The sequence below is a fragment of the Poecilia reticulata genome, linkage group LG12 (genome assembly GCF_000633615.1).
Source record: "Poecilia reticulata strain Guanapo linkage group LG12, Guppy_female_1.0+MT, whole genome shotgun sequence".
Taxonomy (NCBI): domain Eukaryota; kingdom Metazoa; phylum Chordata; class Actinopteri; order Cyprinodontiformes; family Poeciliidae; genus Poecilia; species Poecilia reticulata.
Window position 1 is genome coordinate 10123548 of NC_024342.1, and position 26896 is coordinate 10150443.

The 26896-nt window shown below is 38.3% G+C and overlaps 1 protein-coding gene across 3 annotated transcripts in view; it reads left to right on the forward strand.

Moving 5' to 3' along the window:
* sema3b (sema domain, immunoglobulin domain (Ig), short basic domain, secreted, (semaphorin) 3B) overlaps positions 1-24133 on the forward strand; it is an 89616-nt gene extending 65483 nt beyond the window's left edge. For 2 of the 3 annotated variants that reach the window (XM_017307978.1, XM_008423833.2), the window contains 17 exons: positions 122-629; positions 2432-2589; positions 3699-3761; positions 9577-9696; positions 9822-9915; positions 11157-11276; positions 11383-11525; positions 11623-11737; positions 13151-13220; positions 13373-13520; positions 15288-15507; positions 15596-15687; positions 16474-16515; positions 16821-16978; positions 17096-17151; positions 19009-19148; positions 20024-24133. In XM_017307978.1, coding sequence (XP_017163467.1) covers positions 449-629; positions 2432-2589; positions 3699-3761; positions 9577-9696; positions 9822-9915; positions 11157-11276; positions 11383-11525; positions 11623-11737; positions 13151-13220; positions 13373-13520; positions 15288-15507; positions 15596-15687; positions 16474-16515; positions 16821-16978; positions 17096-17151; positions 19009-19148; positions 20024-20536 — 2433 coding nt within the window. In that variant the 5' untranslated portion in view covers positions 122-448 and the 3' untranslated portion in view covers positions 20537-24133. The remainder of the gene's footprint in view (positions 1-121; positions 630-2431; positions 2590-3698; positions 3762-9576; positions 9697-9821; positions 9916-11156; positions 11277-11382; positions 11526-11622; positions 11738-13150; positions 13221-13372; positions 13521-15287; positions 15508-15595; positions 15688-16473; positions 16516-16820; positions 16979-17095; positions 17152-19008; positions 19149-20023) is intronic. The other variant, XM_017307980.1, reaches the window with a different exon arrangement.
* The last annotated feature ends 2763 nt before the right edge of the window (positions 24134-26896 follow it).

The window sequence follows — 26896 nt, forward strand, 5'->3', positions numbered from 1 at the left end:
GTGTGTGTGTGTGTGTGTGTGTGTGTGTGTTTTTGCATGTGTGTGTGTGTACACCAGGGCATCCCTGGCACAAGAAGTGCTTCTTTCTGAATCGTCTCCCTCTCTCTGTCTCTATTTTTAGGTCCCTGTGTCCAGGCGGAATGATTTTGTCCTGTCTCGGATGTGAGAGGTGATCTGGGTCGTCCTTTGTAAGAGGACCAGAGGATATATCCAGAAAACTCTTGGGAATAAGTCTGACGTCAACTACAAGCCAGGATAGCTGTTTTTTATGTTTTGTTTTGTTTGTTTTTTTCAAATTAGGAGAAACACTTTGCGTGACGATGAAATAGAACTGGACGAGAACCAGATAAATAAATCATCTCTCAGCACAAATACTCAGCACTCAAAGCGGCCAAAACCACTAAACACCAGCTTTTGATAGAAAGCGGTTTGTGAAAAGGGCGCCAAAATGATGACCATGATGATGATGATGATGGTCACCTGCAGCTCTCTGCTGGTGCTCGGGATGGCTGCTGCTTACTCTTCGTCCAGCTCAGTAACCCGTGCTTCATCTTCCTCCTCCTCCTCATCTTCCTCATCCTCCTCTCCCACCTCCTCCTCTTCACCACGCATGAAACTTTCATATAAAGGTAAGGACACGTCTCTCTGCAAAGGTCAGTTTGTCCTAAACCTACACTACTGATATAAGCAACCGGACACAACTGAATGCTGTACGTGTGCAGGCATACACCAACAGCTTGGAAATACAGTGGCATGATTGTTTGATCCATTTCAAGTTTTTTAATGTTAGAGGAGGCAGCTAACTGCCCAGTATGACCACATGAACCAGGGATGTGTGCCATTGCTTCAAACTGGCAATTACAGTCTGAAGGACAAGAGGTTCACTGCAAGCTGCCTAGCCAGCTGAAATTTGTGCCGGCTTCAGTTTCAACTCGGGGTGACATGCAGGTCAGAGATTGAAATGATGATGATGAATAATTAAAGGCTTAATAAGTTAGCATAATGAGTGTTGGCTTCGTGTCTGAGTAATATTTTTATTACTTTGTTATTATTATGTTTTTGTTAGGAACAAAAGTCTCATGTGTATAACTAAAATTTTTCCAATTCAGTCACAGACTGAAAGAAAATGTTCATCAAATTAAAATGGTCGCCATATTTACAAACTTAGTTTTTCTGCTAAAGCATCAGCAAGTAACGACATGATTGTATTTCAGAGTAACACAAAAAAGTTAATATAACTCATTATCTTTAAAGGTTTGGTTTCGTGTGCTTAGTAACTAGCTTATACTATAAGTAAGCTTACAGCTTAAGTAGCTAGGTTACTTGAACTGTAAATAAGCTTAAATATTACTATTAGCTACTATTAGCTAGCTAGTAGCAAGCTAGCTACTAGCCAGTAGTAAAGATGTCAAAATGTCTGCTGCAAGTGTAGCTTTAACCAGACAGTTGGATTTATGAGGTTGTCTGCACCATTCTTTACCAATTATTGGATTGAAATCTGTCTCTTTTTTTGATTCAGCATGTCTTTTATTGGAGTCTAGGTTGTTTTAGCCGCAAGATAGTAAGATTGAGTAATAAAGTCCCTGATGTGATGCAGGCTGCCTTTTTATGGCATCGGAGTTAGAGCAATAACAAGCTAATAAAGCCTTTTAAATGTATAAATTTATAAGGGTTTGGCCTTGTTTTCTTAAACTCCTTGTTTAAGTTAGGACAATGGGGGAGGATATTTTTCTAACTTCTCTGGCCAGCAAGCTTGTTTTTTTTCCATTTGCCTGGGTGGACTGTTGTAACTTAAATTTACAAAGACAAGCTAGATTTTCCTGGGCACCGTTCCCCCTAGATTTGTTTTTGCCAACTTTGTAACGGTAGTCACTCATTTTTTCCATTGAAACCATTACTGATGGAGGATTGTGTCTGTCCTCTTCATAAGTCACTTGCCTTGGGACACAGCCTTGAAAATTTAAGTAGATGACAAAAAATATTTTAATCAACCACAGAATATTACAGGCCTGTAGCCAGCTGACTTTAAAAATAAGAAATCATTAACAATCCAATACATTGTTTTGATATTTGATATTTTCCCAAGTTATATTTTAGAACAGAATAGAAAAAATACACTTAATTGATTCCCAAGGAGATATTGCTTGTTTGTTGTCAAGTTATTCCATGGAAAGTGTTAAATATTAGTAAATATTCAAGATCAATTCTTAATGCACAACATATTGGAGCTATCCTTATTTTCCTACTGCTAACTCTCTTACAGAGCATTTGATCAACACAGTTAGTAAAGAAGCATTTTTATTCCCACAGTGATGTCACCAAATCTTTATTTTCCCAATGTTTATACTGTAGATGATAATGTAACAAATACACTGCCTATAAATCACCTAAATTTTGCTTGCCATGGTTAATTGATTACTTTTTTGCCTAGAATTGCAACAGTACCACGGCGTGCGGCGATTTGAGCTGGAGCGCTCCTGCTGTTTCAGCACCATGCTGCTGGACGAAGAGAGGGGCAGACTGTTTGTAGGGGCCAAAAACTTCTTGCTGTCCCTCTCATTGGACAACATTGCCAAACAAGAACACAAAGTAAGTTTAAAATATGCTTTAATATTGAAGCCCTTTTAATAGATTGTAATTACTAACTTGGGCATCAATTTAACCACCTTGAGATGTACTGGCGACCTCTCCAGAGTCCACCCCACTTCCTGCCGAGTGGCAGTAGGCCTTCCGCGATCGTAGACAATGGCTAGACGTGTTTGTGTACTTAGTATTTTGTATCAAGATAAAGAAAAGCTGTGAAATAGATTATTTTATTTGAACCAAAAAGAGATGGATTATTGTCATTCATGCTTATCACAAAGTAGATTAACGTGTAATTCTGGCAACAAAAGACGGCCTCTTGGGAAGTGAGACCTTTTTGCAGGCTACGTTTACTGTTCACTTTCTAGGAATTAGTTTTTGTCTGCTCTTCCAAGCAAGAACACACATGTTTGGGAAGGATTTGAAGGTGAGAAAACCCCCGTTTCCGACCTCAGGGAGTCAGGGAGTTACACAAAGTTATTTTCTGTTAGTGTGAGATTGAGAAGATAAAGATTGAAAAAAAATGTTTTCAACAAACATGAAAAAAACAACTCTTTAACAGAAACTTCAGACATAACAACACATAATAGTCATAATCTCCTTTTTAAGTTAGAGACTTATACTTCCAAAGTCCTAAAAATACTCAGTGAATTACCAGTGTACTTTTACAATAAGAACGTACAGTGTTACTGACAAAAACTATAGTTATGTGTGCTACATAAGCAAAACAGTCTAGTGGCAACATGTGTCCACAGCTGTTTGGAGTAAATTACATGTTTGACGTGTGAGACTTGAAAGCTTTGATGGACTTTGGCATGTGGGTGAGTTTGATTTATGGCCAGGCATTGCAGGTTCACCGTAGCTGATGTCTTTTACACTTTGTGGTCACGTGTGCAGGGGAAGAAGGTATCAGAGGAGATGAAATCGGAAATGACAGACTTAGACAGAGGGGAGAGACAGGAAGTGAGTTGGGAGCCAAAATGATGGCATTTCATATAAAAAAAAACAAAACATTTCTATAAGAATGACAGTGTCTTTTCTCAAAAAACTAGAGTCAGTCTTTACAAATCTTTTAAATGGCTGATATATTTCTAACCTTTTCTTCCACTTTTCAGATCTATTGGCCAGCTCCCGTTGACTGGAGAGAGGAGTGTAACTGGGCTGGCAAGGACATCACTGTAAGTCCTATTTCCTTATTTGCTTTTTAGTTTCTGAGTCATAGAATCAGGCAAAAAAAACCTTTTCAAAGTGTCTCTGAAAAATATAAAATTAGCAAAACCTCAAGCTTGGTAAAGAACTAGTTCAGTAAAAATTTATTGAACCTTTGGAACATCAGACCTCTTATGAGCCTACAGCCATCACACACTTTACACAGAGCATGAAAATAAGGTCTATGGAGGTGTCCACTCCTACCCGGACCAACACAATACTACCTTTTAATCCACTGGAGTCATGGGAGTCATCACAAGACAGGATAACAGCATGTAAACTGATAACATGCAATAATAGGTGCAGCACCCCTACTTTTAGACCTACCATGTGGTGAGATCACTTCCTCAATAGCTAGTTATTTTAAACCTCATGTGACTGCGATTTACACTCTGATGAAAAGTCAAAAACATTTGTTTTGTTTCCTCCCCACACCTAAGAACCCGAAGGTGTAGATGCCTTATAGAGATCAAATTACTTTGGAGCTGTGGCATAGCATCTTGTACTGTGATTACAGTTAAGCTGTAGTTACACTGTTTTCTATTTTGTTAGGTATAATGGTGTATGGACCCATTACATCAGTCTAAATATGAGGGAAAATCATGAATTTGATTAAATATACTGTTCTGTCTGTTTTGTATATCACATATATATTGGGATAAATTATGTAAAATTAAAAATATATTTGGACAGGTACAATATTTGAACATAACAGCATCTTTGTATTTTTCTAGAAAATATAATCATCATCTGGTGTAGTTTCTGTACTTTTGGCAGTCTCTCTGTACCACTGAGTTGTCAAGTAAATATTAGCTTCATAAATCCTAACATAGGTTGGGCTGCAGTTGGACTTACTTCAAGCATTTAGCATCTTGATGTGAGTGATTCTTCCTCAGTGCTAACAGACTTCAGATTAAGTAATATTATTGTTTTGTTATTGCTACGTTTTGAGCAGCTGACATTGTATAGAAGTGCATATGGCAGCATCAAATTATGCATACTACAGAAATTGATTGGAAGGCAAAGCAAGACCATTAATTTACCTAAATAAGTATTTTTATAGTGTGCTGGAATATTCATAAAAAACAGATTTTATGGAATTGTGATTATTGGCTTGGAAGTGAACAGATTATTTCTATTTGTTGTTCATGTTGAGATTGAATAACATAAAAACAGACTGTAACTGTTTAAAACATACTATATTTTGTGACCTTGACCAACAGTATGGAAGGAACTGAGTCAAAGCATGTGAAACTTACTATAATTATTTTCAAGATTCAGTGCATTTTATTTGTCATGGACTTAGTATCTTTTCTTTGGTCAGTGGTTTAAATTTAAACAGACTTTTTTTCTTACCCTGATCTGGTGTCGCAGCTTGTCATGCATTTAATTATGCATGTAAAATCTGGTCCTACTTCACTAATTGTTTTAAGGATTACCAAAGACCACCCAGGTATCAATCACATGCAAGGCCATACATCTTTTTGAGTTTTAAGTCCTTTGCAACATTTTTGTGTAACTTTTATTCAATTAATATGTTTTATATTTTACTGTTCATTTGGAATGTGGTGAAGTGCCACAAAACTGTCTCCATGTATATTTTATTGATTTCCCTCTGTGTGTCATAAAGCCTCTGTTTACATTTATTTCCATATGGTGTGTATAAAGTATCCAGAACGTATGTGTTTCTTTGTGAGTGTGTGTGTGTAAAGCAAACCCGTCATCAGTGTGATTACACAGCTGTAGGAGACAGACAACGAGCTCCATTCATACGAAAATCCAGGCTCCAGTTTCAAATGACCAGAAGATGGACTGTGTATGTTCAGGTTTCAGCGTGTTTGTGTGTCTGAAAGAGAAAGTAATGATGGCGGTGATAAGTGGTGAAAAAAGGATTAAAATTGTTTCAGGAAAAAAAGTAAATAGGTTAAACAAAAGAATGAGAGAGTTTTAAAAACTTGAGAGTGTTAAATCTCTTTTTTGTGTGATTGGTTCTATTGATTGATTGACTTTTTACTTCTGTTGACCTTTTCTTCCTCATTTCTTCCTCTTTTTTCCTGGTTTCTAAGTGGAAACTCACCCACACAGGAACACCTTACACTTTTGACCCAAATTACAAAGAAGTCTGTTTTTCCATCCATCTCTGTGGATCATCTCTGCCTCACACACTTTTTCCTTCTCTTTGTCTTCGTCCCCTGTTCTCCTTGCACAAGTTTTCAACTTAACTGTTTTAACCTAAATACCGTCAATATTTTCCTTTTTTTCCCCCGACATTATCAAACTCTATCATGTTTTTAGGGTGGGAAGCTTGTTTTAATATTCCACTTTGGGCAATAACCTAGTGTGGCCTTTACTATAAAAGGCAGTAAATTGAGTGAAACAATTTCCCGCACCGCAACGGTTCATCACTCTAACAGACAGGCATACACAGGAAAGCATCCAAACAAACAGAGACGTGTTCACATAAACACAGTTAGACAGCAGCTGTAAACAGTTGACACTTCACCGAGACACTTGGTCTGACTCAGGACTCTGAGTGACACTCTGAAGCTGGATTTAAATCCACAGGAGAAAGTGATTGTCACTGCACTTTCTGTTCAGGAAACCTCGGAACCAGGGTAGTTTTTCTGAGGCCATTTTTAAACACCTACTGCATCGACCAGCGATTACCTTAATAGAAATTAAACCCGTCCCACTGAGGGAGATATTACTATTACTTTGAACTTTGGGGTGGAGACTGTGGTAATCATTTTTGAATTAACTACATTTTCCCAGAGTTATAGTTTATGGTTTTACATTTAGAATATTTTCATTAGGAAAGAAACAAGGCACTGTTGCTGTTGCGCGTGCAAGAGTTTTTGGGGCTTGTGACACGGGATCTAATAAATATCGGTTATTGTTAAACATTTTTCAGAGCTGTGAGGGTTTAAGGGTGCAGACAGAGTGAAGACAGTTGTGACAGCTCAGAACCAAAGCTTCACCGTAGAGCAGCTGACTACCAAGGTGTTCATCAGAGAGTTAGTACTACTGCTGGAATAAACAGTGGCATTGCCAGGAAGTTAAAATTAGCTCTTAAAATGAATATGAGGCTTAGCAATGGCACAAATTATAGTTTTATAGGATTCTAAAATTACAATGGATTTTTTCCTGGACTAATTACAACAGAGGCTCCATTCTCATTTCTACTCAGTGACTAAGAATCATTGTGCCATTAATACATCCTTGATGGTTCACTAAGTTGTAAAAATACTACTGGTCACGGTGGAATGCACAGATATAACACCAACATACATATTATTAAGTCTGTAGGAGAAACTGAACTGAACAAGGAACCTTGAACCCTTGAATTTTGCGTGAGGCGACTCATTAAATATGTAAACATGAAACCATGCTGCTCCTGAAAGTAACCAAAGTCTTTGCCAAAGTTTTGCAAGTATAAACTTGTGTGTCTATTGCAAATTATTATTGCAGAAATAATGTTGAATCAATAAGAAACAACTGTTTTAGGAAGAAATCCATTTACTTTACAGTTTGTATGAAGTCAAAGTCCAGAAAAATCCACCTACCCCTGGAGGAAAATGTCACACTGGCCAGTTCATCTGCATTGTCCTGATCAGTAGAGGTGATCAAAGGCCTTCCAGGGCTATTACACTATCCGGTGTTGTGCATCTAATGGATATCTATGGTGCACCACCAACCCAGTCAAGTGCAAACTCAAAGCCTGGCTATTAACTTTATTAAAGGTTCATGGTTTGTATAAAGTTACGGTTTAAAAGGGAAGTGAAAGATGAGCTCTAATTCCATTGCAACTAAAGACATATTGCGATAACCAAAACATGAGTTTTACACATGTGGGAAATGTGAAATGTCAAAGGCAGCATAGAGGGAGCTGATGTTCATAAAGAAAAGAATGAATACAATAAAATAATTATTTATAAAACTTATAAAAGTATTGCTGGGGGATTGATGAAATTATATTGCTGCAATTATTTATCAAAACAGACAGATGGGCATACAGAAAACAAATTGATCTTTAAGGTTAATAATTTCCAGAAAAGACAAAAGGTTAGAGGGGAAAACAGACATCCTCAATGGGACAATACAGCTTTGAAAGAGGCGAAGGTGAGACGTCAAGTGAGGCCGTGTTGAGGTCACAGGCTGCTTTCTTTGCTCACTGTTTCAACTAATGAGTCAGTGAAAGGTCATAGGTCACTGAACCCTTAAACTTCCCCCACCAGCACATTTACAGACCGATCCTCAAACCCCCCTTTGAGAAGATGTGATTGCTGGCATAAGTCATGGTGTCTGTCCTGTGTGTCTCTTAAGCATCTTTTAAATGCTGTCCTGTGTCTTTTTCTCCCGTCACATCAAAGAACCGCAGCCATCCAGACTGTCTCACAATGTCATGACACGGACATGCAAATAGAAACCCAACTACACACACTAAGGGTTGATATTTATGTTGAGGATGTCAAGCATCTTCCAACTACTGGAAAGGTTGAGTCAAACTTTAGTCACTTACATTTGAATATCTGTTTGTTAAAGCAGTCGTTATGGGATACATTTAATTTTAGTAATCTGTGAGTAACAAGTTCAAATTAATGGGATACGATACAGACTAGAGAGCAGCTAGATTTATATAGAAATTATATTTCTGCAGTTATTTTACTTTTTTTTCTTTTTTGGAGGATCAGATGAAAGGGTGAATGATTAGAAATGGACACTTTCTCATTTTTTATAAATAAACATAAAATATAAACTGTTTCATTTTTTTCACTCTCCAATTGAGGTCACTTACTAATGACCTGCATTAGTAAGTGCATAATTTGCTGCCAGTGCTGTGTGTCACTGCATCAGTGGACACTGCATTTCCGGCCCATTATTGCTGCTAAGTCATACAGCGCAGCAATTTTTTTCACAGACAAATCAAATCAGTATATGATGCTATACCCCTAGAGAAAAATGCCATTAATGATAATAATGGTTATGCTCATTGTTATGTCCACATTCTCGTTATTTAAGGGCCAGCTCCCTCAGAACTCACTGTTCTTGGGTTGCACAGTTAATGTATCTTGTAGTCTCTTAGCGCACCATAAGTCATTCATTAGCTGTCCCTTGAGAACATGCTAACTGTAACGTGACTCTGAGATGGACAGATGTGCTTCGGGGTCAATGACACGCTATCCGATAGGACAAAGAAGGATCAAAAAGAGGTCAAGATGCTGAAAGCAACGTATGTGCAGGGGAATAAATGACAAAGATGACAAGAAGTGGTTTTGAAGGTATCGGGTGTTGCAAAAGATTATGGTAATGATATTTACCATAAGTTGGCTTTCAGTTTAGTTCATTCTTGTACTCTAAACTAAATACTTCATTTGAAAGCCTAAAGATCTGAGGTAAACTTGTCAACTTTAATTCATTTGGATTCGGATTTGGGCACGAATAGCTGTAGACACTCTTATAAAAACATTCTGCAGGCATGTGTGTGTTCAGCCAGGACACAAAGAGCGTCACAACAGTGTGCTGGAGTTTGATCTAAGAGCTTGGCTGTGTTGTCACAGGCACAGAGCTTGAGGAGCTATGTGAGGAATGTGAATCAATAAGCTGAAGGACACAATGTCCAGCTTTTGCCTGGTACAGCTTCCTGTCAAAACCTGAAATTTGTGGTCATGTATGTAGTTCATGATGCTTAGGAGAAGTATTATTAAACCCGATGGCACAAAAAAGAAAAATCACAATTTAAGCTCCTAGCAAAATTAATTCCAGAACAATCTTTGTGTGTTTCAGTCTGACTGTGTGAACTACGTGAAGATTGTGCATCCCTACAATCGAACCCACCTGTACGCCTGTGGAACCGGGGCTTTCCACCCTACCTGTGCCTTTGTGGAGGTGGGACACAGGATGGAGGTGAGGAACAAACCATGCGAACCAACACAAATGCACTTCATTACAGTTTGAATCTGGCACTTCACAGGTGAGCTTGCTTGCTGTAGCGTATCAATCATTTTCTTTGTGCTCTGGGTCCCTGACAGGACCATGTGTTTAGGATCGACCCCTCTAAGGTTGAGGACGGGAAAGGGAAGAGTCCATACGATCCTCGGCATAACGCTGCCTCTGTGCTAATCGGTAACCGAACCCATATAACATTATCTGATCTGATTATTTGCGTGATTGTTTTAGAGCACCTATGATTGAAAAGCCTTACAAATACGCTCAAACATTGAGCTTATTCGAATTGTGTCAATTTCAACCTCAAACTCTATTTTATTGAAATTAATTTTTTTGTGCTAGACCAACACAACAACATGTAGACCCTATTACCTTTTAGTTTAATCCATTGCAACCTACAGAAGCCAAACAGGTAAGTACCATCTTAGTGGTTTGATAGATAATATTAGCTAAGAAACAGCTGGATGAATACTAGGGATTATACCAGGCAGGTCAAGGAGAATGTTTAAAAGTTAAAGCAAGGTTAGATTACAGACTAATATCCTAAACTTTGTGGGTCTCACACAGCCCTGTTCAGTCAGTAATCTGAACATGGAAAGACTGCAGTGGTAGACCTTTCACAATGTGGCTACCTAAAGCTGACAGGCCGGGTGAGGAGAGCATTAATCAAGCAATCGGCTGACAGCACAGTCATTAGTTCTTCATTGCCCAAGTCTGGTCTGCAGGCAAGAGCAGCACGAGGAAAACCACTGTGGAAAAAACACTTTAAGTCCCGTTGACATGACAAAGCAGACATGTGGCAGAAGGTGCTTTGGTCAGATGAGAGAAAATGTTTGCTTTTCAACCTACATGAATGTATGTGAGGTGGGAGGCTAACACTGCGCATCAGCCTGACAACTCCATCCTCCTTGGTTAAACAATGTGGTGTCATTATGCTGGGTGTAGGTGTTTCTTCATCATGGAAAGCTGGAAAGAGTTGATGGATGGAGCCAAATACTCGTCAAGTCGGAAGAAAACCTGTTATTGTCATAATGATCAAAGTTTAGTCGGCAGGTTTATTGAATGCTACAGTCATTCTTCTTTCACTTTGACTGAACCCTTTATTTTTTTTTAAGAAAAACATCTAGTCTCATTTTGTACAAAGGAACATACTCCCAAAAGACATCATGTAGTAATTGCAGCAAAAGGTGGTTCTAGAAAGTGTTGACTCAGAGACTGAACGTGTCATGCTCTCCAGTTTTATTTACTTGTTTTGTTATTGAAAACCATGTGTGTCCTACTACGAATTACTTTGTGTTGCTCTGCCACGTGTTGAAAACATGTTGAAGTTAATGGCTGCAATGTGACAAACTGTAAAAAAAAAAAAATCATGCATGTTCTGAATCTGACATAGACTAATCAGTATTTGTGTTTCCCAGGCGATGAGCTTTATGCAGGTGTAGCCACAGACTTAATGGGACGAGACTTCACCATCTTCAGAAGTCTGGGCAAACGTCCCTCGATTCGCACCGAACAGCACGACTCACGCTGGCTCAATGGTGCGTGTGCTTTTGTTTATCTTGTAAATAAGCATCAAGCGCACTCATGGGACAATATGGTGTGACGACTGACGCTGCATTAATTGCCTTTAATTCTGCCAACCAGAACCAAAGTTTGTCGGCTCCTTTTGGGTCCCTGAGAGTGAAAATCCAGACGACGACAAGATATTTTTCTTCTTCCGGGAGACAGCAGTTGAAGCGCAAGGTTTGGGAAAGTCCACTTACTCGCGCATTGGACAGTTATGCAGGGTGAGAGGTCACTTAATCAACATGCAACATTGTGGAAAATTGGGATAAAAGCTCTGTTTATGCAAAATCAGATTATAATTGAGTTTTGTTTTGTCAGAATGACATGGGTGGACAGAGAAGCCTGGTGAACAAATGGACAACGTTCCTCAAGACCCGACTGATCTGCTCAGTACCAGGAGCTGATGGCAGCGACACGTACTTTGACGAGCTGCGTAAGTGTACAGTGCACACACTGGAGCAGAAATACTCCAATGAAACGGCAAATTTAAGGACATTTCTAGGTTTAGTGTCAAATAACATACAAAAATATGTGAAGTTCGGGTTCTCCAGGAAACTTAAATAAAATTTGTAGTCTGTTAATTTAATCATGAAGAAGGTTGACCTGGTTTCAGTGCCTCAACTTTTGTTGTAGTGATTTTCAGTCAGCGTAGGAAAAATATGAAATCTTTGGAATGATATATATACTTCCTGTTTCCATTTCTGAAAATATCTGCTGTACAATTCAGGGAAAAGATTATTTATATGGCTTCAAGAAAAGCTAAACGGGGGGAAAAAAAGTTGGAAGATTTTCTGACCCTTTCCTCTGGATCGCTACCCAGAAACACATTCTGGTGGTGTAAACAGAGAAGATGTTAGGAAAACGTCATAAATTCACCAGGATTTAAAAGCATTTACGGTGTTTAGCCTCAAGGGATCCATATTAAAGTAGAGATTAAAGTAAAACGGCAGAATTTAAAATGCTATACAGATTTAACGTAGAATTAATGATTCTTGTATGTCTTACGATATTTCTGTCCCTCCATTTCCAATCATTGAAATAAATCAAAACAATAATAATTGTCTGAACCAGCATCATTACTTTTAATATGAAGAATTATAATAAAAAAACATTGTGAATTAAGTTTTATTAAATTTTAACCAAATAATATGTAATACATCAATAAATATGCTCTAAATTCATCAATTGTTTTACAATAATATTCAGTATTCTCCAAAATTCCTTCTCCAAAAGACTTTTTGTTATGTAATGTTTTTCTCAGACCTGTTGTCATGTGGTTTTTCCAGCTGCTGCAGGAGTTTTTAAGATGTGTCTGACAAAGTGTCTGAAACTCTCTGCGGGCCACAATATGACCTGCCTTTGTGCTCATCTCATGACGGAAGGAAAGGTTAACTAAGTGGAAGACTTTGTCCAAACCCTAACCCTGCCTCGGGCTGCACCTGCCATTCACATTTCTCCATGTGAACGATGAGTCTCTTATCTAGATGATGAGCTTGGGACTGTACCTGAGGCCAAAATTAGAGAGAATCTTTCTGTGAAACTGCGTTGGTAATCTATAGGAGTTATCTGGTTAAAAAAAAAGGACTTCATTAGTTTGTAAACTTTTTTTTATTTCTATAAAATCGTAACATTTTAAGACTTCTTTATTCAAGAAGCAAGACTGAGTTTCCTGACATCCGCATTAAGCTGCGGTGGATTCTGTTTCATGTCATGACCCCCACTAATCAGTGAAATGTCTCTTTAAAGTGGTTAGACATGTCCATAGGGTTTTGTTTATCTTTTTCCCAACCTTTGACCTCTGGGCTACCGCCACCTGACCCGGCTGTCTGTGTGTGTCTGTCCTCAGGGGACGTGTTCTTGCTGCAGACGAGGGACAAAAAGAACCCTCTGGTCTATACTGTCTTCTCTACTTCCAGGTCAGAGTCGAGTCACATGTGCATGTTTGTTTATGCGCAGGAGTGAGTGTGTGAGGGTGTGCATTAGGGAAAGTGAACGGCGAGGAAGCAAAGTGCATACAATGTCATGCATGTGTTTGTTGTATCTAACCCTGCTCCTCTTGTTCCCCCAGCAGCAGTGTGTTTAAAGGCTCAGCTGTGTGTCTTTACTCCATGAATGACATCCGGAGGGCCTTCCTGGGGCCCTTTGCACACAAAGAGGGGCCTAACTACCAATGGGTCCCTTTCCAGGGAAAAGTGCCATATCCCCGCCCAGGAATGGTATGTTAATAACTGACAAAGCAGCAGACAGACTGTAATAACGTCCAATCGTAGCAGGTTATTAAAATAATTAAAACCAATTTTCTTAAGGTTATTCCTTAAAATTTAGCACACCTCCATCCTTATGTTGCATCTTTTTAAATGAATTTTTAAATTTATTTCTTTATTTTATTTTTTTTACTTTTAAATAAATTGGGGTTTGAGTCTGACCAAAAAAAAAAAATCATGTACCGTATTTTCCGCACTGTAAGGCGCACCTAAAAACCTTCAATTTCCTCAAAAGCCGACAGTGCGGCTTATATATGGACCAATATTGAGTCACAACAAGTCTAGCAACTACGGTAAGCAGCCGCCGACTTCATTTTCGCCCGTAGAAGAAGAAGCGCGCAGTGCATGCTGGGATAGTTGTCAGATTTGTTAATAAAGTTTGTTAATAAAGTTTGTTAATAAAGTTTGACTGACCTATGTATCTACCTACCGACCTGATAATCAGGTCGTCTGCAGGTCATTTAGCACCACGTTCTCCATGAACATGCTGTGTGCGAACGGAGAAGGGTGACCATCGTCCGGCCACGCCCCGGCCCAGTCGCAGAAGGCTCTCCTCGCCGACCCGAGTCGGACTGTTTTGTTGACATTCTTTATGTCAACAAAGCAGCTTTAGATATTCATCTGGGTGCTTCGACTAGGGTTGCCAAGGGACCAGCCCCTATACATTTAAAGCCGAGGGGCGGGGCAAAGAGAAGACAGACTGCGGCGGCAGCGTGTCGGTTGGTCTGTGTTACCCAGAAAGCAGTTGGGCACAATATCACAACACCAACACCATGAGTGAAACAATGACTGGGGCAGCCGACTATATAAAGTACCACTTCTTTATTATTACGAAACAAATTGCGTCCCGGGACGGGTGGCAACCAAATGTAACTGTAGCATCTATTCTATGCACCTTATAATGTGCGCATTATATATGAAAAAAGTTTTAAAATAGGCCATTCATTGAAGGTGCGCCTTATAATCCGGTGCGCTTTATAGTGTGGAAAATACAGTAATGCCAGTGGCAGTAATAACGTTAATAAAACAGTTTAATGGCAGTACTTTCAGAGAACCCAGTATGGTGCTAAATACCAGTTTTCCGTGTAAAACATTTCCACAGTTGTCCCAATCAATATGGGTTTGACATTCCACCAACCACAGAAGCCTTCAGTCAGCAGGAGTTGTTCATTCTGAACTTCATTTTAAAAGGCCTCAACAGCTCTAGACATACTGCATAGTTAGCAGGCAAGTTATACTTTAAGAATGCAACAGAAATAATGTAAAACTGCATTTTTACTGATTTGGATTTCAGATACAGATCCCACAGGCTTGCAAGGCTTACGGTCAGGCTGGACCAAAGTAAATGAGTATAAGAAGAAATAACCTAGCTTTAAGCTAAGATGTCTCAAGGTGCTAAAGTGCTCCTAAGTATTCAGAAAATCCAGAGCTGGAATTTTAATTAAAGAGAGAAACTGGACTCTGACCTGGAGTAAATCTCCTCCAAGTCCTTGACAGCCCTCACACCATAATGACCTCAATGCGGCCGCACGACCGGGGCTTGGTGCATTCTTAACCAGCTGAAACACTGATGAGTCAGATGTTTTATTCCACTTGTATAAAACCAAAGGCAAAAATATGTTTTGAATGGAACGGATGAGTTCAGTCATAGCAGTTTCATTTTCATGTTTTAGCAAGTTCTGGAAACTACAAAATGTGTTTCTCCTTTCCTTCCGTTAGTGTCCCAGCAAGACATTTGGGAGTTTTGAATCCACAAAAGGTTTCCCAGATGATGTGATCCAGTTTGCCCGTCACCACCCCCTGATGTACAACCCGGTGTACCCCATGAATCGACGGCCTGTGTTTGTTAGGACCAACGTGGAGTACAGCTTCACACAGATCGCCGTGGACAGAGTCAATGCTGCTGATGGGCAGTATGATGTCATGTTCATCGGAACAGGTACGTGAAAGGTTTCTCCTTCACTTTGCGTTTTTTCTCTTTAGTGAAATGAAAATGATGGGGAGATAATGAGCATGTGGTATTTCAGACAAAGGGACAGTCCTAAAGGTGATCAGTGTCCCCAAGGAGAGCTGGAACAACATGGAAGAACTTTTACTGGAAGAGCTGGAGGTCTTCAAAGTAAGAATAAAATTAACTTCAACTTCCACATTTTATGATTTTGCCTAACCTCATTTTTTTTAGATGAAATATCAGAAACAGTTCAGCAGCAATTTATAGAAAAACAATGTAGCCACTGTTTTTTTTTTAAGTGACCAGAAAGGCACATTTCCCAACTTACTTTCAATTGTCTTCAGACAGACATTAAATATGATGAAAAACAAAGTCAAGACAATCAAAAATGCTGCTTAAAGTAAAAAATTAATAAATAAATAAAATTTGATTTAAAATACAACAAACCAATTTATGATCTTGTTTATACAGTGTGGAGGAGGAAATCAGGAGAATGGTCATTTAAGAGACAATAGCTTGGAGATCTAACAGACGGGCACCCTACCCAGCAATTTAAAAGAATATTTTAATTAGCAATAGTTTTTAAATATAAAAAAAGACAATACTTGGATCATTCTGTTAGATATTATTTTTATCCCTTTCAACCAACAACTGTTTCCCAAGAACGCTTTACATTTACAAGCTGGGCAGTAAATTAGAAAAAAAAACTTTGCTTTTAATGGCTCTAACACTGAATGATATCTGTGCTTTAAAGTAGAAAGAAGTTTAAAGCAAAACATATGAATGCTCACCTTTTTTTACACTCGTCTTACATGATAACATTTCTTGTTTCTACAGAGCAGTTTTTGAAATATTGCTTTCTAAAAAAAATTGGTGTTTCTTCAACTGCTACAAAAGAAAGACTTATTTCTACTTTAAGGGTACTAATATATTTTTATCCATTCTTTTCTTCAGGATGCCTCATCTGTAATTAACATGCAGATCTCTTCCAAACGGGTAAGTTTACTTTGACTCTCTCCTGTTCAGAAACATGCCCACAACATGACCGCCCTCGAGGCCATGTGTTGAAAAAACAAACAGTAAAAGAAGGTGATTAGTGACAACACTAAATCGGAATGGTTACAGAAAGTTCACTTCAAATCACCGAAAGGCGTCATAAATTACCACAGTCATCACTGTTACAGAGATATAAACGATTTGATTTATGACAGATAACTCCAGCTGTTTTCAATTCTGTTAAATGGACATTCTTTAGGCCTTTTTGTCAAACGTTTCCATCTCGTCCCTGCCTGTTTTCACAGCAACAGCTGTACGTCGGCTCGGACACGGGAATCGCCCAAGTCCCTCTTCACCGGTGCAGTGTTTACGGGAAGGCTTGCGCCGAGTGCTGCCTGGCCCGAGATCCATACTGCGCTTGGGACGGAACGTCCTGTACTCGTTACCTACCGAATACAAAGAGGTCTGTGACAAAATGTCTATGGCATATATACCATATGGAGAGGTAGCTGTAAAGAAATTGAAGTCTCAACAGAAGTGGAAATTACCATAACCAGTTTTTTTTTAATATTCCATTTAGACGTTTCCGTCGACAGGATGTAAGGAACGGGGACCCCAACACCCTTTGCTCAGGAGGTAAATTTACAACACTCGTACTGTAAAATGCGGCCCAGTTAAATTTTATTAGTAGAAGTGTAATGATACATTCAGCTTATGAGGATGTAGAATAATGGGTTCAAGAGAACAAGACTTTCACAATATTTCCAGGAAAACTATTAATCGCCTTTTTTTGTTTGTTTCCGTGACTAAAGTTATGTCACGGACCTAACTACCAAAAGTATTTACAAGGCTCTGCAGAATATCTCCTTCCCTGTTTAAGTCCATATATTGTGGTTTGCTTGTCTAATCCTAATGACTAAAGTGCATTAAGCTGAATTTTTTTTGTTTTAGGAGTAAAGCTTTTAGAAATCTCTAATCTTTGTTTTTTAAAGAATCTTTTTCAGTACTGAGTGGAAAAGTTCAGGTGTGATAAGTCGAGATATTTTGAATCACAGTTTATCAAATACAATACAGGGTTGATTGAAAACAAAAATAGCCCTTCAATTCTGACTGGAGGCTCTGAATCACAAGCCAACTTTTGCACAACTGGTATTAGTCAGTCAGTTGTGCTATTTGTGTGATTAAAGTTAATTTGTACATTTGGTCACTTTGTGACAGTTTTTTTTTTCTCTGTTACATAAAAAATCTGCTTTTTAGATGCTTTAACATTTATGTGAGCTTCTTCAGTGCTTTAGGAAGTGAATGTTGATGGGCAGTCTGGTGACCAATCAGTTTATGTTAAACTAGATCTGTGTTAGGTTTGGTCAGGTCAAAGTTAAATAATCACATTCATAGTTCATCATGTAAACATTATGAACTCAGCTTAAAGTTCCAACTTGAACCAGCTGTTGCTTTTTTTGTATATTTTCTTATATTACATTTAAAAATAAATGTAGCTATAGGTCACGGCTTCATTGATCAGTGCTGATGATCAGTCTTAAGTTGATGGTGTCAACACAACAGGGCAATTAAAGAACTCCTTCCTTTCTTACCCTAAAACCTAATAGCAACTGCATGGTGTTGAGTGAAAAACACAATAAATGTACTGAGTATTAGTATTGTAAGGTTTTTGTGCTATAAGATCTTGTTACAGTCCTGGTTGTTAATGGTTCATTTGTGTGAAAAAAAAAAACACAAATGTAGCCAAATGTAGCAGGTTTTAATTCTACAGTGCTGTACATGTTCTCATGAAGACTGAGCCTTTTCCTGTGTTGACATGATGGAAGTCTTGGTATGTGACGTCTTACTGTCCGCATGGCAAAACAGCCAAAACGCTTCACCTCTGGTGACATCTGTCCTCTCAGACCACAAAGAGAGCATTCAGCCCCTCTCTGTGTTTCTACACCACAACGAAATCAGGCTAATCACTCCAGCTGAAAGAGCTCCTGGGTAATAAGATTACATCATGTGGCATTCAAGCCGAGTAAAACTGATGAAAATCAGTGTAATTGTCTCTGATGTGGCTGGACCGGCCGGTCAGTCTGTTTGGCAGGTTACACACCATTATTTCCCCTTAAAGCACCATGCCAGTGCTGCTAAAGTTTCATTGTCTGTATTTATTGAATAATTTATTTTTCTTTCATTCATTTTAGCCAAAGCTTAAAAGCACAAGGTGTCATTAAGTTAGGATATTAGAAGTCAGACATGCATAAATATTTGGATCAACTCACTAAGTTCTGATAAATAATGAGAAGAAATGCTCTTGTATAGAGGAATCATACATTTTCCTATCATGTACAAGAACTGTCACATTTAAATAGTTTTTTTTAAATCCCCTTCCAAACAACATAAGCCAAGGTACCAAAAGGCAAATATTTTCTAGACAATGTTTTTTTTCTTAAATCAAATATACCAAGCCTATAATTATATCTTTGTCTCTTCTGCCCCCTTCAGACCACCACAAGCATCGCGTTGCAGAGAGGAAGCTGTATGGAGTTGAGGGAAGCAGCACTTTCTTGGAGTGTATCCCCAAATCCCTTCAGGCCAGAGTCACCTGGACTTATCAGAAGCAACCACAGAACCCGAGAGAGGAGGTGAGAGAGTGGGAAGGTTGAGGACGAGTTGGGGATGAAGGCACATTGTAACGATGCTGTCTGAGGTCACCGTATTGTTTTGTTTTTATCTGATTATCCAATTCATTATTTTCTTTTTATTGCTCTAATTCATGACTTTTGGATGATTCACCTCCCATGACAACTGAAAATGTAATTAGAGTAACTCTATCAATAAGGGGCCACTGACTAGATTGGGTTTCAAAAATACTGATCAGAAAAACATGGCCGTTTTTATTCTCTTCAGAATCTGTCAAAATCTGGCTGCTAAAAATGATTCACAATTTGCACTGTCGCACACGGGACCATAACTGGTCACAGGACTTAATTTAGGGATTTTATATTAGTTGAATTAAGAGACTGTAAGAAAAACAACCTTGAAATCTGTTGCTCTAAAACACTCCATCAATTCAGAATGAGTTGAACTAAGAATTTCACTAGATGTGCTAAGAAAGTAATTACATTTTATTTCCATAATACCAGTTCTGTACAAATGTAATCTTAAGACACTTTACAAGTCAATAATTTCTATCCACACAGATAAATAGCAGTAGGTATTGTGGCATAATCTTGGAGATCTATTAGATCTATTAGAGATCTATTTTATCTATTAAATAAAAAAAATATCCCATAGTTAGTAGCTCTTTCATTTGCTTTACCCAGGAGAGAAATGGTTAAATACAGAAAAGGCCTCGGTTTTCTCTGTAGACAGAGGACATTTGATCATTGGCAACAACATTTAGGTGGGTCATTCCCTCAGGGAAGCCGAACAAAAACACCAGGCTCCATAGAGACAGTTCAACAGACAATTAGAACCATGTTGTGAGAGCTGAACTGAATCACATCTTTGACTCTAGGTGCGTCTTGATGAACGTATCCTGCAGACAGACAGGGGCCTACTGATTCGTCGGGTCCTCAAGAGAGATGTTGGTGTCTACCAATGCCACGCTATGGAGCACGGATTCACCCAGACATTGCTGGGAATCACTTTAGAAGTCGTACCATCGACATCTTCCTCCTTCTCCAATCTTCCCTCCGACTCCCCTGTTCGATTAGATCCTCGCAGCGGAGGTGCTCCTTCACTGACCAATCAAAAGCTTTGGTATCGGGACTTCATGCAGCTGGTGGACCACCCTAACCTCAGCACTGTTGACCAGATTTGTGAGCAAGTTTGGGCACGGAAACAGGCTGGTGCCGACCAGGGGTCGAAAAGTTTTGAGTCTCCGAGGAAGGAGATCGTACCTTTGGGTCCTGCTGCCCGACCGGCCAATAAGAAGTGGAAGCACCTGCAGGAGATCCGAAAGGGGAGAAACCGCAGGACCCATGATGGGAAACCGAGCTCTCGGGCACCGCGCAGTCCTCGGGAGTAACTACGGCGAGAAACGGATGAAAAAGAGTGAGAGGGAGAGTGAAATAAAGTAACTGAGAGACCAGATACTCATGGAGGTGTTCACATATACAAATACACACATAAAGACATGCACAGACACACTCCACCTCCTGTATTGTGTTTATTTATCTATGGATACCACCACTATACGGTACACCATCCCCCTGATTCCTCATCCCTGTGACCAGCTTCCTGCATGTGCTGCCTTACTGCCCAGACTGATTCTGCACGATCCCTTTACACTTCTTCACTAGGATAGTCACGTGTACTAGCAAATACGCGAGAGGAAATTCACCCTCATGAGGAGGCAATAAACTGACACACACATCTAAAGCTTATTCTACAAGCCATTTACACTACTTTAATAGTTAGTGTGTTACCTGTTACTCTCTGGACAACACGCTGCAGCCACTCATGAACAGTCCGAAAGGTTTTGAGAAGCACTCTTCTATGTATAACATTTCATTAAGTGACCTAAATACGGACAGAATGGAGAAAGTGACAACTGGAACAATGATGCAAAAATATAGTCTTGAACTGAAAACGAGTAATTATGTTTAAAATGTATGTGCATGTTGCAGTGACATTTGTAAGAACCAGAGTAATTGACAAACATCTTTCTGTGGCCCCCCCTTCCATTCTTATCACCACTTGTCATTTGTACAAATTACACCCTGGAGCCATGAAGAGTTACCAGCACCCGTGGAACACACTATTTGTGAAAATGTTATAAATTTGTTGTGGGGTTGGATTCTTGAGTCAGTTTTATTTTTGGAGCCGTTTCCATTGACACATTGAGTTTGTATCATCATAAGCAACAGACTTAAAACAAAGAGATGCACCGATCGGGGTTTTCTGGCCAATTTTAGAGTAGACTTGGAGTAGAGTCACTGCTCTTCCACATCCAGATGAGCCAGTTAAGGTGGATAAGGCGTCTGGTTAGAATACATCCTGGCATGTCTCACTGGGAGGAGACCCTCCAGGTGGATAGATGGATGGATGACAAAATTATAATCACTGTGGGACTCTTGTACCGCAGACATTTAATAAATAATGTCTGAAAGACTTGCCCAAACAAACATAGACCATGCACACGCAGCAACTGTAGCAGTGCTTCATCTATTAAAAATCTGGATCCATGGTGAGTCAGTATGGATCTATTTATAAATATTACTTTGAATGAAGGATTTACATCCTCTTTTACTGTTAGTGTTAGTACACAGGTGATGGTTTACAGTTAAAGTTAACAGGATGTATGAGCTTTATAGTGTCGTAATAGAAAAAAATGTCAACCAATTTAACCACCAGTTTCCACTAAATTCCATTCAAAGGTTACTGCTACTTGAAGAAACAGTGCTGCCATATAGTGATACAGTTCTAGACTTAATCTGCTAAGGTTTCAAACCCAGTGGTCAACAGTGGAGGTGGTCAAGCTGAAAATCAGCCTTTTCCGATCACCAGATGTCAGAAGTCTTCCTCGGTGCATCTCTGATCAGAATACTTATTTCAGTCAGTATATGTGGTCTTGGTTAGGAACGAGTCATAGCTGGCCTCTTACTAAAAAATCATATTGCTGGTTAAAACCACTAGAGAGTGAGTAATGATAGATGTACTCATATTCCATAAAGTGGAAGAAGAATAAGATGTTTACGGAACAGCAAAAGCTGGAAAAAAACAATGAAGCAAATAAATCAATCTATAAAAAAACTATTTGAGAATACAATTAGGAGCCAAATTAGAGCTCATAGCGTCACTTGCAAAGAAAAAATTGCAACTAAAATAATTTTCTACGCAATTCAGAACAGTAATTCTTACATACTGTCTATCTTTTTGCTTCCAACATTTTTAGCATTAAAGATAAATAATGAGAACAGTGCTGTGTGGGGAAATGGATAAATATGGTAGGAAAGGTCGGAAGAAAGGGGGAGGATTTAAGCAGACTCAAAATATGACAACCCATGTTTTTTGGGCTACGGAACAGTATATAAATATATAAATATATATTAGCATGATATTTATGAGTGAGAATAAGATTTTTCTTTTCTGTATACTAAGAGGTACAACATTTCTTTCACACTGTTCAATCCTAAATTGTTAGTGATGCATAGATGAGCAGTTGATACACAGTGAGTACAGGATTCCTAGTTCAGCACACTAAATTTCGCACAATTCGTTTTCTACAGGTTGTGAAAAAAAATATTCTACACTTTGTAATCACTTGTTATGTAGTGTTGCAGTCATTGAAATCATTGGATGCTGCTTGAGGATGTAAACTCTGTTAGGACAGCAAGGTTTTCCTTTATAAATGTCTTAGTCTCTAGGTGTTTTATTTGTAAAGAAACCACATTCGTTGGTTGTTTGTGCTAACATGGTGTGTGTAGCCTGCCCCCTAGTGTTCATTGCTTGAACAGGCTCAGATAAGGAGCCTGTGTGTGGTACTTGGGTATGTCATAACCAGTATGCAAGAAAGGAACTGATGGGTCTTAGATAAAACGTGTGTTTATGTTTTACAGAAATAAAATCTGTACTGATATGTTTTGTGCTGCTACCACCAAATATCATGGTTTTAATCAAATTATCTTAAGTTAGTGTATTCGTCCCAGTTAAAAGCAAGGCAGCACAACCCGGGTTTGCGTGGGGATTTTAGATGTATGATATCATTGTCATTGTTATTTATGTACCTTTGTTATAGATGTGTAATTAAGTCTTTAAACTAAACTGAACGATGACGCCTACGAAAGGGACACTCAGCATTTCGACACCACATTGGGCGGGGCTGGATTGACTTAACCAAGTGGATTTTCAATGCTTAAGGAAGCAGCTGATCAGTGCTGTGGACATATGTGCACCAACCAATTCTGAACCAGCAGTGATGTCAAACATGCCTGAGTATCCCTTTTTCACCCAGCTTTTGTTTGTGCTTGAACTTGCATGACTAAAGTTTGTGGCTAATGCATCTGACAATGACATGGTGACATGAGAGATCGAGAGGTAAAGAAAGCACAATGTTAAATATCATTATTATTCCTATGTATTTATGTGGAAAGATAAGCTGAGTTGTTGTGGACTTTTGTGTTTTCCTTATAAATGTAGATTTATTTCTCTAGTGTTCATGTTCTGCTGACAAGGACTTGTCCTTAGCATTTTTTTTAATCCTTTACAACCAATGGAAAAGCTTTTGTTTTCCTGCAGACAGTGTCCAATTAAAGTCTTTTGTTGTTCTAAAAGCCCTCTGTTCCAAATCTTCCTTCTATCCCAATTCTATGTGATGTGGTGGGTTTTTTTTTTCAACGCTTACTATGAGAGGCTTTTGTGTTTGTATGTTGAGTGAGTGCATGTGTCTGTGTGCAAGAGTAAACTGTTCACTTGAACACGATTTGTGTCTTCAGCCTGACGGTTTTTGTGGACAACCGAGCTTTGTATATAGTGGTAAAGGAACAGTGGAGTGTTGGGAGGTCTGTAGCTGAAAGTCTGAGGTCAAAGGCCAAAGTTAATGTGGTGCACTGTAATATACCTGGGTCTTTGTGAAATGTCATGTCAAAATGTTTTTGATTAATACAATAAAAATATGCAGTTACTTAAAGATTCGCTTGACTTTTTTGAACACTATCGCATTGTTTATTGAATACACTAGAACTGTGCATAATTTGCGGTTTTAAAACTAAGCTCGGGTAACTATAATCCACATCCCTTGAGGAACATTTAAAAACCACCAAAGAAAGGGTGTGCATGGTCCAAATCTCCTTCCTGCTAATCTCTGTGTATTATCTACACATGCATCTCAATAAATAAAACTACCATCAGGAAGACATTTTTTTCTCTTCCTTACATTGGGAGAGTGGATGTGAATATCTGTATGTGAGCAAGAGGCTGGGAATGTGTGATTGTGTCTGTGTGCAGCTGTTTATCTATCAGGTTGGGTTCTGGGCTGACCCCTCCTGGATCATGTTGGACCCTCACTAAATGTATGAAATATATCTTAACAGTTTTCTATTCTTTGGCTCAACAACTTTATCGATTTCTAGTTATGGTTCTGTTCTGGGGATGAGTGTGGAGATGGAGATGATAATACAAAGATGGATTCTTCATAAAATCAAAAAAATTATGGGCAACCCTGACCAGACTGTTCATTAGACTGATTTGGGAAAACAGTGTTTTCAGTCAGAGGGTTCTTCAAATTTGCTGTAATACAGACTGCTACAATCTTTCAAGAATTTGAATTACCGGTAATATTACACATCCTAGAAATGCATGCAAGCTCAGCATAAAAAAACAAAATCACCACAATCTAAATGACAATAAAAGGATCCTAGCAGTGTCTGAATTGGTAACTTATTTACATATTGTAAAAAAATATTTTCTGAAGTGAATCTTTGATTTACTTATGAAATAATTAAATATGTGGGGATTTATTGACCACAGCTTTTTTTTAATAATAGGCTACTATCATTTTATTGACAATTATCATGTCACATGAAAGATAAGAGTACTGTCTTTGTGCTGACACAAAAACAACCTGCTGAATACTATTAATCATTAGTAATTGTCTAGATTAATGTCAAGTTGTCATAACGAAGACATTTTCAATAATTTCAACTTTGTATTAAAAGTGTCATGATTTACYGAATGACGCTTTATGACAACAGTCATAAATATTCATGAATGCTTATTCATGTCCATGACAGGTGTTTATGATGGTGTCATGTCCGTCTTATTCACCCTCCTTCAAATAAAGTGTTACCGGCTGGGTTTATGTAGCATTTGATTTTTAACAAAATATTTATACCTGTATTTCATAAAATAGTGGTTGACTTTCGGCATTTATTTGGATGTTGGTCCTGTTTAAAACTATGATTTTCATGTTCAAAAGCAATTTTTTTATGTTCCATTTTATAGTAATAACAAAATTGTTTATTTGACTTCAAAGACTACAGTCAAGACTGCTTTACATTTAATTATACGTATACGTTGATTATACGTTGAAAATTTGTATAGTTAAATGCAATAAATTAGTTGTGATGCACAGAAGAAAAACATTAGCAAGCATAAGAATATGTTTAGCTCTTTATATATAATAGCAAAGGTTAGTTATAAAGACTAGATGACATGTCAATTTATGGTTTTAAATTGCAAAATAAAGTCTGCAAATTGTCAAATGGTTTCATTTTTCAATCATGTTGCATGAGGTACTTTCAAACTAAGTGTTTTGTGTTCTACAACTACATTTCCTGTGAACTTAGAATTTAGTTTTGTTTCAAAATTATGTTAAGAATATCCATCCATCCATTTTCTGACACCCTTGTCCCTCAGTCGGGTCGGGAGGGTTGCTGGTGCCCATCTCCAGCTAGCGTACCGGGCGAGAGGTGGGGTCACCCTGGACAGGTCGCCAGTCTGTCGCAGATGTTAAGAATATATTAAATACAATAACTTTAATATATTTTCAATTATAATTAATATATGGTATAGAATAAAGACTTTAATGGTTGGTTTGAAAGACAAAAGTATTTGGAATTTTTTTTTTTTAAAGTTTGTGAATATATCACAAAAGACAGAGTAAAAAGACAGAGAATTTCAGTTTTGGGTTAACAAAATACTGGTAAATTTGACATAAAAACCTGTTAAAATATGGAAAATATTTTGATGGAAATTCTGAAAAAAAAAAAAAAATTAAAATAATTAAAAAATACAGAAAATGTCCTGGTAACTCTCTATCAGGATATTTTCAGTTTTTTTTTTTTGTTTTGTTTTTTTTTTTACAGAATTTCCGTCAGAAGTTTCCCGTAATTTAGCTGTATTTTATGTAAAAATTTTCCGTAAAAAAACAGGGAAATGTCCTGGTAATTTTCTGCCAATACATTTTCAGTTTTTTTATGGAATTTCCAGCAGAATTTTTCTGTAATTTAGCAATTTTTCCCCCCGTAATTTACCAACTCTTAATTTATGGCCCACCACCACTTAAGGCGACATTTCCCATTATTACAGGTTAGTTTTCTAAACTACAAAAAAGTAACTGTTAGGGAAGCTCAAAAATGAAAAATTGGACTGATATTGATATCCGACAGTAACACTGCTGTTATGTCAGATTTATTGAATACTTTATTTTGTCAATTCTTTTTATACGATTACTCGATTAATCGTAAGAATAATCAATAGAGTACTCGATTACTAAAATATTCATTTACAATAGCCCTAATTATATAAATAAAATGGCATTTATAGGGGGATCGGGGGATTAATGTCTCTCCTTCGCCCCCCTCCTTCTACAGCGAGACCTCCTCCCCCTTCTTGCAATACGCTGTCCGTCCGGCCCCCCCAGCACTCAACGGTACGCTAGACCGGC